At 35.8% G+C, this 14,357-nt stretch overlaps 1 protein-coding gene across 3 annotated transcripts in view; it reads right to left on the reverse strand.

Moving 5' to 3' along the window:
- The window catches only part of kmt2ca (lysine (K)-specific methyltransferase 2Ca), a 479,075-nt gene that overhangs the window by 215,708 nt on the left and 249,010 nt on the right, over nucleotides 1-14,357 (reverse strand). For all 3 annotated transcript variants that reach the window (XM_059971838.1, XM_059971840.1, XM_059971839.1), the window contains 3 exons: nucleotides 12,461-12,577; nucleotides 8,996-9,723; nucleotides 1,302-1,418 (listed from right to left, as the gene is read on the reverse strand). In XM_059971838.1, coding sequence (XP_059827821.1) covers nucleotides 1,302-1,418; nucleotides 8,996-9,723; nucleotides 12,461-12,577 — 962 coding nt within the window. The remainder of the gene's footprint in view (nucleotides 1-1,301; nucleotides 1,419-8,995; nucleotides 9,724-12,460; nucleotides 12,578-14,357) is intronic.

Below are 14,357 nucleotides of genomic sequence, written 5' to 3' on the forward strand. Positions count from 1 at the left end.
AATCACTCCACCATGCCCATGCCTCCCAAATATCTATAACCTCAAAAGAATATTTCCGCATCTTAATTTAAACAACTTTTGCGTTTGAATTTTTTTTTAGCAAAGTTACTAAAGAATCTTAAGAGAGGCTGCAGATGCTAGAAATCTGGATCAAAACACAGAAAAAGCTTAAAGTCCTCAGCGGGTCAAGCAGCATCTTTGGAGAAAAATGAGCAGTTGACGTTTCAGACCAAGTCGCTTCAAGACTCAATAACTGCAGATGGAGGGTCTTAGGCCCAAAATGTCGACTGTTCATTCTCCTCCATAGGTGCTGCCTGACCTGCTGAGTTTTTTTTCCAGCTTTACATATATTGTTAAGAAATTTCCAAACAGCTTCAAGGTTATTAAAAACAGATAATAATATACAAGATAGCTCATGTAAACCACCCACATCTGAGCTGATAGACTCAAAACTGGAATTACAATCACACATAACAAATACAGTCAACAAGCTTTCTTTATGAGGTGATATACATGAGAAACAACACCCAATAGGGTTTATTTTTAAGACAAAACACAAATTAAGATACCTCCACATAAATAAGATAGTTACTAACAAATCTACAAGAATTTGAGAGAAACCCTTACCACAAGCAGAAAGAAATAGAAATTAGAAAAGAAATCAATTGTGTATGAATAACGAAACTAGATGGAGATGAGAATCACATTCGGATTAAATATGTACACGTAGATTGGATTGAAAAGACCTATTCCTTTGCTAGACTCTATACAGTGCTTATTTGCTAGATAAAGAAAATTACACTGAACAAATGTAGGTTCATTATGACTTTGCAAACAGAAATACTAAAATGTTTACTGAAGCCTCAGGAGTTAAATGTTATAAATTACAATGGTGAAAAGAAAATAGCAAAATGATATTATGGTGCACAGCGAAGTCAGCAGTGATAACAATAACAGTTCAATAAAACTGACAGTAGAGTTCAGGGAAAACTAGCTAGATCTCTCTCAGCAGGAGCTCTGTACTTGAGCATGTTGGGGAATATGCACAGATTACTTCGGTGGTTTCATATGTTCAAAATGTTCCTATAATAAAAGGGCAGGAATAAGAATAAAGATAAGGGGTGATAGGGAATGAAGATGTCACCCATCTTGATAGCATCTCCTAAACAGCGTATGATTCTTGCAATATAAGAATGAACAAATGAGAATTAAAAATCATTCTACTCTAATTACATGACAGAAACAGCCAAGCCAAATAATAACACCAAGGGAATAAAACAAAACTAAATTATATGAATTACCACTTTGATGCTCCAAATGCTGTTCTGAGGTTGCTTTGTTTTTATCATACTCTCCCGAGATTCAAAACTGTTTGCAGACCAGGAAGGGGAACTCATAGCATTTGTCGCCCATATGCCCTAGGATATGGTAGGTGAAAAAAGATGTAATTGGGGAAACCCCCAGCAAAATAAACTTAAATGTTAAATATGTGACTAATATGGTAATACAAAATAAAAACACAGGAGCATTTTTGTTTGCAGGACATGATGCTTTAAATAATAAAGTATGCAAAATTAGACAACACATGGAAAAGCGCAGGAGGGATTAACATTGCAACCGCCAATTAATTTACTACTAAAGCAAATTCAACCTGGCAAAGAAATTGGAGTTTCACCCACAAAACCAGTAGCAGAGAGGAAAATCTATTTCTTATTATTGTGTTTGACTTGGTTGTGAGTCAAAATGCTCAAAAGGTCAGCGACTGGCTGTATCCATGGAGATAAAAACAGTGTTAATGTTCAAGAATGATGACTTTCCACTAGAACTGTTTATGCCAGTTCTTCTGAAAGTCCATCCAGATGAAACCATTGATCTGTTTCTTATTCCACAGATGCAGACTGATCTGGTGAGCATTTCATTTCCAACTATACTACAGCTTACCTGTGCAAAAATCTGCACTTTAAAATTTGAAATGTGTTGGTAACTCTACAATAAATATTCAACTTAAGAAATGCTCAAGGTAAAAATAATGCATCAAAATTTCTATTTATGCAAGCAAAGGTATTCAGTGTAACTTGCTCTTCCCTCTAATCAGCATTTGTTTCTAAACTAAACTGAATAACCACTGTACCTTCTGGGATAAGCATTTACAACTCATTCTTTATAATTTACCTTAACTTTATTACAATACCTGTATCAAGAATAAGAAACCTTGCAGTATTGATTTCAAAAAATGGGGGAAAAGGGCTAAATGATTAGAAGTTATAAGCTATTTGGCACCTGGTATGCTCTCAGCTCACATGCACAAATCCAAGCATTTACTTGATATGCCAACGATAACTACTGAGCAGGATGATGCATTTTTCAAACCATTTCCAAATAATTTTATTGTGGACCATACACAGAGCATATGATCCAAAAAAGAATCTATTTTTAAGGGTAATTACTAATATTCCTTTACTTCAGTGAACAACTAGAATCTGAGCACATTGCCGGGATGTTTTATACTTTGCATACTTCTGTCAAAATGGATTCTACCTTACCCCATTTTACTAATGAAATCTAATTCACAAGGACATCAGTTTCAAATATATTAGGTACTTGCCAGTGGCACCCTCCAAGTCAGAAACTGTGGATTAAAGCATAGACCTATACTGTGCTGTGTTGAATATCACTAGTTAAGTGACTCTGCTTCAGAGAACTATACAACGTGGACTTTTTTCTTTAAGTAATTAAATCAAATTTTAAAACTTGATTAAAAAATTCAAAACTAAACTTAGTTAAATCAAATTTTTTACCTATTTCTTTACATGTTGGGGCCTTACTTCTTGTATATTGTTTCATGTAGTAAGAATTTAAAATTTAAAATTTAATAGCACAAATATTTGACACCTATGATGGAATAACAGTTGTCTAATAGCATACTGAAGCAATTGGATGGATAGCTGTGTTTTTATTTTGTTGCTTGGGCCTTGTATTGCTTTTACCTATAATGAATTCACTTTCAAGCTACTTCATTCTTTTTAAGGTACTTTGATTCGCCTGAGATGATATAATATACAGGAGACTTTCTTTTCCAATTTAGCAATTAGGGAATCATCTGCTATTTTCTAAAAAATATGCTACTTGCTTTTAGTTCACCCTCCAGTGCAAAATCATAAGCTTCCAACTCAATTTGAATTCAGGACTTCTATACATTGTTGATTTAGTTTAGACAGTTTTCATTTATGTGCAGGACACATTATGGAGGCTATAATTTATAAAACTATCTGAAGTGGTCTTTTCAAACTTCATAACCAATAACCTGAAATTACAACTGTATTTCCACTAAAAAGTAATCCATCTGCAATATGATGTTGGGAAAGATTTCTTTGTTTTCCCTTTTTTATACTGAAAAAAAGAATATTTGAAATCACTGTGGATGAATCCAAACAGATTAAAGTGTAACCTGGTTATTGACTTTATTCCATAAGCTAATTATTGGACCAAATAAAGCAAAACGGAACCGAAACCACAAGACAAACTGATCAAGAAACTTAATACCGCTCAAAGCAAAATAAATTGGCAAGGTGGATTAAAAATTAGCTGAATGGCAATGAAACAAACTGCAATAATTGACAGTAATTTTAGTGACCAGATGTACAGCCTTTGATCTAGACTTAAATATAGGCCCACAGATAAAAAGGCTCATAATGACTGCAAGATTGGCAGTGTAATTGACAGGGGGGTGAAGGACAACACAGGAAGGCTGGTTAACTGCAAACATAGAAACATAGAAAATCAGTGCAGGAGTAGGCCATTCAGCCCTTCAAGCCTGCACCGCCATTCAGTATGATCATGGCTGATCATCCAACTCAGAACCCTGTACCTGCTTTCTCTCCATACCCACAATCCCTTTCGCCACAAGGGCCATATCTAACTTCCTGTTAAATACAGCCAATGAACTGGCCTCAACTGTTTCCTGTGGCAGAGAATTCCACAGATTCACCACTCTCCGTGTGAAGAAGTTTTGCAAACAAAACTTGCATCTGTAAATCAGTCCAGGGAGGGGTGAGAGCACTCAGAAGGCAGTTAGGCAATGGAATACACCATCACAGTTGGATACTACAAAATAAAAGGAACAGGAGTATCTTGGTGTCTGTGTCTAAAAGTTGAAGGAGGTTAGGGTTAAGATACTCAATGAACAGGCAACCAGAGTTAAAAATATGAAGTTATTCATAATGAATGCAGTTCACAAAGCCTCAAAAATAAAATCTGTCAGTAACCTTCCAAGCATCAGAGTGAGCAAAGAATGCATCCTGCAGGACAACTAAAGCAGTCAACATCTACCCTATTTTCCCCTAAATGATTCAACACTCAAAATTTACTGGTGAAATTCAGTTATGAAATGAACAGATTATTGGGTTATAATATTAAGACCATAGGACATAGGAGCAGAATCAGGCTATTTGGCTCATCCAATCTACTCTGCTATTTGATCGTGGCTTTTTAGTTTCCCTCTCAACCCCATTCCCCTCCTTTCTCCCTGTACCTTTCATGCTCTAACTTATCAAGAATCTATCAACCTCCCCCTTAAATACCTGGCCTCTACATCCACCTGTGGCATTGACAACAATAAATTTTCTGGAATTCAGGTCAGCTGTAAAAAATTAGACAAGCATCATCCCATACCTGTTGTGCTAGTTACAGCTGCAGTGATACTGTAAATAGTAGTTATTAAGAAATATGTCATAATAACAAAGTTTAGTGGTCCATCATCACTTGGAGAGAAAATCTGGCAGTCCATTTACGGACTGAGGCAGAGGTGGGTAATAAATGCACTTCAGGGTTCAAGTTGAAGAAGAGGAAAATGCAAGATATAGGCATAAAGATCAAATACTGTGAAGAAACACAGAAACATAGAAAATAGGTGCGGGAGTAGGCCATTCGGCCCTTCGAGCCTGCACTGCCATTCAGTATGATCATGGCTGATCATCCAACTCAGAAACCTGTACCTGCCTTCTTTCCATATCCCCTGATCCCTTTAGCCACAAGGGCCATACCTAAGAGAAGAAGCTGCAGTGAATATTTGGATTTAACAACAGGATAATCAGACTAAGGTCAAGAGCATAAAAAATAAACTCTGGAGCTTAGCTGGAGTTGGTGTTCCACTAGAGAGAAATGTTAAAATCTGTGGTATTCAAAAGAGCATTATTTTAGGTGTATATTATTTCATGTAATGTTTTAATACAGCCATTTGAAATTTAGGGGAGACTACCACCAATCCCAGGTAGAAAAGAGAACGAAACTAAAGCTATTCAGCTGTGAAAAAGAAAGACACAAGAGAATTTATCTATGGAACAAAAACAAATCTATAACTTTTAGATCCACTGTTTTCAGTTTTAAATATAAAACATCTACAAAGTCTGGGGAAAACAGGTTCAAATGATCTTTATCTAATACTTAAAAGATTTGATAATTGTGTTCTTGCTAGTCATTTCAAAAATATCCAAGCACAGAAGTTGCATCACAATATGGGTTGAATTACAGGTGCAGTACATGCTTTGCTTAATTATTATATTGAGCTATTGTGGAAAGTTACACCTCATTCATTTATCCTATAAAAATGACATTTCCCTCTGCAAGCAATCATAGTTGATGGTTGGCAAGAAACAAAGCAAGAAATGCTGTCCTTGATGTCACAAAACTGACTCTGGATGTGAATCAATCAAATTAAACGTGACTGCATGAAGCTGGCCTGAAGCTTCCACCTTCAATTTCTTGTCAATATAATAAATTTCAAGAAACCCAATTACCTGCAAAAATGTAATTCCTACTTTGATGCCAGTTGCCACGAATCCCAGAAACAATCTCAACTGTGTAGGAAGCCGAAGGTTCAATTTAATCAACACTATTCTACCTCATGCAGCTGGGATCTCCTTCTCTGTGGCTTCAAATCTGTTCTGCATCTCCATCTCTTCATAACATTTGATCTTTGTGCCCAGGTCTTTGCTTTTACATTTCTTCAATAAATTAGGCCTTGCAATGCACCCAAGCACCTCAATTGTAGCTTGAGCGAGCATCTCTACAGTGGCCAGTTACGAATCTAAGATGCATCTTGCCATATGCACTGCATCACTTCTAATAATAAATTCTTTATACTTGTAAAATCCACTCACTCCCACTCACCTGATACCAAAAAGTAAAATTAGTTTCGGCTAAATATTCTGCTAAGAGGTAGGTGTTGAAGTAAGCTGTGAGGAGGATATAAGGAAACAAAAGAAATACAGATAGTTTAAGTGAGAGGGAAAAGATCTGGCAACTGAAATATAATATGAAAAAATGTGAAAATGTTCATTAAGACAGGAAAGTTTAAAAAAAAATTATAAACAGTGGGAGATTGCAGAGCTCTGACAGGTGGGAGGATCTGAGTGTTACAGTGCATGATTTGCAGGTAACTAGAAAAGCTACCAATATTACTACCACTAGCTTGGGAAACTGAATACTAAAGTAGACAGGTTCAGTTACACAGTTCAACGGTAAGATTTCATTGAAAGTGTTGTGAACAAGATTGGTCTCCTTATTTAAAAAAAAAGCCAATGCACTGAAAGCAATTCAGAGAAGATTTACTAAATTAATACCTAGAATAACTTGGTTGTCCTAGGAGGAAGTACTGGGGGGGGTTAAGTTCAAAGGAGATGTGCAGGCCAAGTTTTATCTTCCAGAGTGTAGTGGGTGCCTAGAATGTGCAGCCAGGGATGGCAGTGGAAGAACACATGTCAGAGCTAATTAAAGGGTCTTGGATTGACACATGAATATACAGAGAATGTAAAGCTATAGATCATGTACAGCTAAAGGGATTAATTAGTTGTCATTATCTTAATCAGTTTGGCACAATATAGTAGGCCAAAAGGCCTGTTCATGTGCTAAGCTGTTCACTATGTAATTAAGACGATTAAACAGAAGGCTTTGCTAAAATACTTTATATTTAGGAATTGCAGTCAAAAGTTCCATTCAACAGGATTAGTCCTCCCAGATTTTTTTTTGCCATTATTAAAGCCAAAATTAATTTTTCTGTATTTCTGTGAATACTTGATTCTTTCAGGAGACCCTCCAATACTCTGGCTACCAAAGATGGATTCTACAAATAGTGCAGTTTCTTCAATATGTGGATGAAGATTTTGTTTCCATAGAATTGTTAAAGATCCTTAGTTCAATTTTTTTCAGTTCCTACTCTAGGATTCAATCCACCCATATCCTAGAGGCTGGCTTTTTATCAGTGGTTTAAGCTGTTCATTCCCAATTAATATCTCCCTCCCTCCAGCAGCTTTAAAACGATATTCAATTTATGCAGTTAAAATGTCATGAATAGAATTAATTTGAATGCTTACACTTAAAAAAATATGAAATTTAGCAAAAATGTTTTCTGGAGTACAAGGTACTTTCTGCACATGTAAACTACTCTGAGAAAGTGTGTTGTAGCACAAGCGATATGGAATTAATGCAGGCAAGTGGGATTAGTATAGTGGGATAAGACATGATCAGTACAGCTGTAATGGGCCAAAAAGACAGTTTCATTGATGCTGTACAACTTGATCACCTGGCTTCATCTATCACCTTCTAGCTTTTTCTCCTTCCCCTCCCCCATCTATTTATTCTGGCATCTTCCCCTTCCTTTCTAGTCCAAAAGAGTCTTGACCCAAAACACTGACTGTTTATTCATTTCCATAGAAACTGTATGACCTTGAGTTCCTCTAGCATTCCAGGCAATTTATCTTACCAGATCGTTTCCCATAACCTAAGGCCTCCAATCCAGGTAGTATCCTCTATATGCTCTCAAGCTAAACTACATCCCTTCCTACATTGCAATAACCAAAAATGCACTCAGAACTCCAAGTGCCCTCCAGTGACTGCTTTGTAGAGTTGTCTAATTCATTTTTCTGGCCGCAGACAATTACCTTTAAATTCATCTGATGACCTTTAAACACTCCACCCCCTACCAATCTTAATAGAGACATTTTAAAGGCATAGCTCTCACATTGCAGATAAACAAGCATTCATAACTCTCACTTGGACAGGTGATGTAGTTAATATCACTGAATAATTTTTCATGCTACACTCAAAAGACCAGATTTATTACACATTTCATACATCTCTTCAAAAACTTGCACTGAGCATTTAATAAACTTTACTTGATACTGATGTGAATTAAAAAGGCATAGAACCTTTACAGATGCAGATTTTTTTCCCATTTTTGTTTAGAGAAATCATAAGCTTTATGAAAACTAATTTCTATGTTAAAAATCTGAAAATGCTCTAACACACTGCATGCAATTAGAATGAAATTTTTAAATAGGTTTGTGCCACAATTAGACTACACGGACTGTGAATAAAGTCGTGTACAGCACTAACGGTGATAAGTATATTCAGATTCATTCAAATTGGGTTTGAAGAATGCATTTGAATTTCTTATTTAAGGCTTACTGTGTGCCATCTTGGAAACTAAAATTCAAAGTTTTTTTTAAACCAGTAGCTTAATTTGGTATTGTTCACATTAAATTGTGTTAAAAACTGCTTTCAACACAATTTTCATATGAGATAAAGCAAAATCTATGATTTTGTTAAGCATCTACAATTTTCAAACAAAATGTTTTCCTTTACATCTCCATGGTTTCTGACACTTTTACACTAATCACAACAGTTCAGCAACACTGAGCACTTGGCACTAAAATGGACTTTATTGTGCTGTTTATATCTGCTTCTTGTAAAAATTGTGTTCAACTTGTTTTTCTTGTGAATGCTACTTATGTATGCTACGTAACCGTGATACTGCTGCAAGTATGTTTTTCACTGCACCAATGCATACATCCATTTGTGCTTATGACAATAAACTTTAACTTTGTCTTGCACTGCAACACGATGTATCACCAGTAAAATACAGTATATGAACAGTTACATTCAGGTAAAATTTTGTTAACCTTCAAAATATGTATATATAAGTGTTAGATAATCTTACCTGTCTCATTCGGGGTCTTCCTGGAGAGAATTTCCTTTTGGTAATAGCCGGTTTTCCCATTCCTATTTTTGGAACCAGAGGTACGAAGGTAGGTGCAGGAATTCCTGAACCAAATGTGCTTGGAGCTGAAGTGTGAGACATATTAGTCACTGGAGTCAGCCCAACCGAAACAGTCACAGAAGAGGGAGAAATGGAGGATTTACTGCTGCTGGCATAATTATTGTCAACTTCTCCAAATGCTTTCTCAGTTTTACTTTCATTTGATGAACTGAGCTCTGATGTACACTCACTGGGTGTTTCTTCAGCTTCAACACTGCTACTATGAGACACTTGGGAGCTTTTTTCTTCACTCTTCTGTGCCACATTATCCACCAGTACAACTTCTGGAAGCTCCTTGGTCAGTGTGACCTCTTGCACGGGTCCAGTATTTGATACAGGCCCATTATTTGCCACTTCTGTGGCAGAAACCTCCATTGGTTCAGTTTTGTTCTCACAAACCTGATGTTCTATTACTGGGGTTGCTACTTCAACAGACTCCTTGGAATCTTGTGTCTCCTCATTTGGTTGAGGTTGCAATTCTGTCTCAGGTTTACTTTCATTCACCTCTGTATCTTGAACTACTGTTACCGCTGTTGAACTCCCATGCTGCTGAAGCACTTCTTCAGAAACCAGAGCTTCCTTGGGTAAATCAGACTCCGTATGTTCAGTTGGATGGGCTGCTGCCAAATCTACAAGCATTTTAAAATTAAGAGTATCTATGAAATATTATTAAATGTGAAAATTAAAATACAAAAATTCATGGCTAACTTAAAATAGCAATGGGTAATTTTTATAAATTTACATTTCTGAAACTAAAAGGGATGTCAACTCTTAAAGCAATGCTAATCATTCAATATTTTTTGTTAATAATGACATTGTTTTCAAAACAAATATGGTGCTTTGGCATCTTATCATGAAGGTGTGAGAAGGATGGGAAAAGTCAAGTTTAATTTTACTTTCCTTCATTAATCACCTAAGGCTACATCAGCAATGGGAAGAGCCCCAGTGCACAAACACATCGCTGCTTGGCTTGCAGTCAGGGTGCCTTCCCCATCATATTTTCCCATGGAGACAGATTCCCATTTGTAATTAAGCATACAATTTGACAGGGCATATTCAACTGCAATAACCATGGCAGGCATAGTTTAATATATAAAAATAATATGAAGTAAATTTGGTGAAATTGTAAAGATATTTTGATAAGCAACAAATCAAAACTCAGATTAAATCTTAAAGTCATGGTTGTTAATATGCGTCATTGTTTTTCTTAATGGTTAAATTCTTCCTAAAAATTTACACTTCATCATACTGCATTATCAATATTGTGGAGCCATTATAGAGCAGCTGTTATGGTACAATAGTTACAGTGGAGGCTCCATGAACTAAAACATTCATATTTACAGAGAAAGAGGAAGAAATGTACTTCATATTGCTATGAAAATATATATGAAAAGTGATCTTACAGCTGAATATGAACACTTAATTATATATAAATGTAACATATATTATTTTGCAAGAGAAGCCAGGAGGACAAATACTATAAAAAATCCACTTAAACAAAAACTTAATGTAATCAAACAAATTAGTATGGATTTATGAAAGATAAATAATGTTCCTAAAATTTGCTAAAAGTTCTCCAGGAATATCATGAGCAGAGATGACAGAGGGAATTTTGAGTTATAGCATATTTGGATTTCAAGAAGGCATCTGACAAGGTGTCACTAAAAAGGCCGGAGCACCAGATAAAAATTGATGGCAGCATGATGGAAGTATATTGGCATTCATTGAAGAATGTGTATTATATGGAAGACATACAGTCAGAATAAATGATCTTTTGCAGGTTGGTTGAACTAATGGAATGCCCTAAGATTCAAGTCTGAACTCCCAATTAGTAAATATCTATGAAACCATAAGCTATGGGAGCAGAATTAAGTCATTTAGCCCATCGAGTCTGCTCCGCCATTTCATCAAGGCTGATCCAATTTCCCTCTCAGCCCCAATCTACTGTCTTCTCACCGTATCCCTTCATACCCTGACCAATGAAGAATCTATCAACTTCTACCTGAAATATACATACAGACTTGGCCTCCACAGCTGCTTGTGGCAAAGAATTCCACATATTTATAGTTTCTTCTATAATCATGACCGAGAGGAGTCAGCAAAGTGCAAGCTACCAAATTTGTTGATGATACTAAAAGAATTGAGGAAGCATGCTGCAAAAGGGATATTTGGGCTCTACAACAGGATTTGCGTAGATCGAATGAGTAAAATCTTGGCAAATGTCATTTAGCATGGAAAACTGAAGTCATGAACTTCTGCTTAAGTAATCAAAAGGTACACTATTATCTAAATCGAAAGGAGTACAAAGCCATCTGGTGATCATTTGAATGCATGATCACAAAAGCTAGATGCTACAGTAGGTGGTTAGAAAGGCAAATGGTACATTGTCCTTAATTGCAAGATAATTGAAGCTTAAAAATAGTTAAGCTATATTTTTACAGAGTGTTAGTGATACCACACTCAAAGTACTTTCAAAGATTTGGTCCCTCTTGTTTAGGGAAGAATATACCAGCTCTGGAAGCTGTCCAGAAGAGATTCACTAGACTTATTCCTGGGATGAGAGGGCTGACTTATCAGTTAAAGCAGTTGGATCTGCATTCTTTGGAGCTTAGAAGAAAATGCAAGTGCTGAGAAGACTTCAAGAAGGCACGATAGAGTAGATGCTCTCTTGCACTAGTGAGATGCTTTCACTAATGCAAGAGTCTCTATCAAGGGGGCAGTTACAAGGGGCAGTCAACTAAAACTAAAGAGCTACTTCTGGCAGAAGCTAGTGAATCTCTGGGAACTCATTATCCAGAGGGTGCAGAGACCAGATTACTAGAGGTATTTAAAGAGAGGTAGATAATGTTTTAATACATCAGGAAATTCAAGGCATTATTGAAATGCTGCAGGAGCCGAGGCTGGGGCAGATGAGCTGTGATCAAATTGAATGTCAATACAAGATTATGGGGCCCGGTATCTTGTTCCTGCTTGTTTTCTTGTGTTCTTGTGATATCATATAAGCTGTGATCAATTCTTTGTGACAGACTTTCAGGCACATTTAACCCTTATGAAAACCACTGAATCCATCAATAGGATTGCAGGATCTACTGCAGATCAATTCGTATTTAGATTTATTGTCATTTCATTGAAGTAAATTAAAAATGATCTTAAAGTTAAAATTAAATGAAGAAATCAAAGACATGTTGGAGCCAAAGTCTTCATGATAATAAGAAAAATTACCTTTTCCTGGAATACTTTAATGTTTCCCACTCATCACTTATAAGCAAGAGTGCTTGGAAGATATGAGGAGTTAACCCTCACATCATGCTGCCAGTCAAAGTTCTCAAAACATAAGGTGGAAAATCAAACTAATAAACTTCCTACCATTTTTCTTAACTGTAATACTCTGATCTTCAGCAAGGTTAATACCGTTGTCTGGCTGTTGAACTGCCTCTTCTTTTGATAACTGTTCCTCAACAGCTCCATTCATTCCAGGAACACCTATGTATTTCAAAATACAAATATTAGCATTACAAGCCCAAATGCTACCTTCAAAATCCTTTTTATTTCAGCAGGACTGTAACAGATTTGCTGTTTAGAAATTTAATAAATTAAAATTAATGTTTATAATAAAACAAATTGATGTCTATTATCAGCAACTCTACTAAGTGTAGTGTGATGTATGTAGCACATGAACTCTAATTAATTTGTTGATTTAACACTGCATATTAACAATTTTTTGTTTTATCAACAGAAAAGAAAAACACCTAACACTGAATTGAAATCATTTAAAATGCAAAAAAGTTAGCTTAAGATATTTATCAGAACATCATTATGAGAAAAAACTTTTCCAAAAAAATCCAAAAATTGAGAACTAATTGCTAAATGTAGATAAGCTAAATCTATCATACGAAGACACAAGGGACTGCAGATGCTGGAAAATGGAGCACAGAGACCCTGCATAAGTACACTAAATTTGTTATAATGGCACATCATCTTTGGAAACACTTTGAACTGACCAAGATACACTCGTGTTCACCAAACCAAAAAGGATCACTTACTTGTTACGAATGAAGTTGATGTGGTCTTTCACTGATTCTATTATTATTGTTGTATTATGGATTTATTGAGTATGCCCACAAGGAACTGAATCTCAGGATTGTATATGGTGATATAAATGTACTTTGATAATAAACTTATTTTGAACTTCAAAAGAACAATAGAAATGCTACACCATGAAATTTCATATCATTGCTAATAGCAGCCCACAAGAGTTCTTTAATGCTATCACATGCAGCATGGAATACCAACACATGGCTGAATGTACAAATCCCTCAACTTAGCAATTACATTTGATCTTCACATACATTCCATTCAGTCACTCATACAATTCATGATAAATGGACTGCAGACAACAGTCAGCCAGAGATTATTCTTACTTAGGCTACATTAATTAGAAGTTCTACCCTAATTTAAAAAAACATTTGGTCAGACACAAAACTTTACTTCGGCCAACGGCTTTTACTTCGTTTAAATTTGTTCACTATAACAAAAGGTACATACAATATCTCATAGCTTGTCTCATAACTACCACACACAAAAGAAACCGATGGTTCAATGAAGACAAATCTTAGAGGCTGGAATCAGGTTATTCAAGGAGAGGAGAGCAGGTAATTACATGAGTACTTAATCAAATGCTTCCGTACTTTCCAAGCCAAAGTAGTATACGGAAAGAGCAAGAATGCCATCACAGGCACATGCAACTCTCTAAACTGAATTGTGAAACATAACTAAATACAGCAATATGATAAATTTCTGAAGATGTCATGCACAAACTGAGCCGTTATTAAGTCAATTGATACTTGATCATGATTAAGTTGAAAAAAATCTTGTCAGTCCAAGGTATACAGCACTGAAAAAGCCCATCGGCCCAACATGTCCACACCAACATTTAATTTAATATGATTTTGTTCTAGCAGTAATATACACTATACAACACTAAAAGCTATTGTTTCAAATTTACTTTATTCATTTTACTTGGCACATTAAGGGGTTGCAATTGCCAGTACCAATCAAGACTTTACAAAGGACGAAACTTTTCTGAGACGAGGAGAATTGGATTATATAATTAATAGCAGGATTTGGACTTTACATTGACCTTGCCGAAGGAAAGCACAGAACAGTGTGGAAGCTAAAACAGAAATATACAACGTACCATCACAAATAAAAATATAAAAATTGTAAGTTTTCCACCTTGTTGTCATTCTGTGCTGCTTATGAT

This window comes from Hypanus sabinus, chromosome 6 (assembly GCF_030144855.1).
Source record: "Hypanus sabinus isolate sHypSab1 chromosome 6, sHypSab1.hap1, whole genome shotgun sequence".
NCBI classification, from domain to species: Eukaryota; Metazoa; Chordata; class Chondrichthyes; order Myliobatiformes; family Dasyatidae; genus Hypanus; species Hypanus sabinus.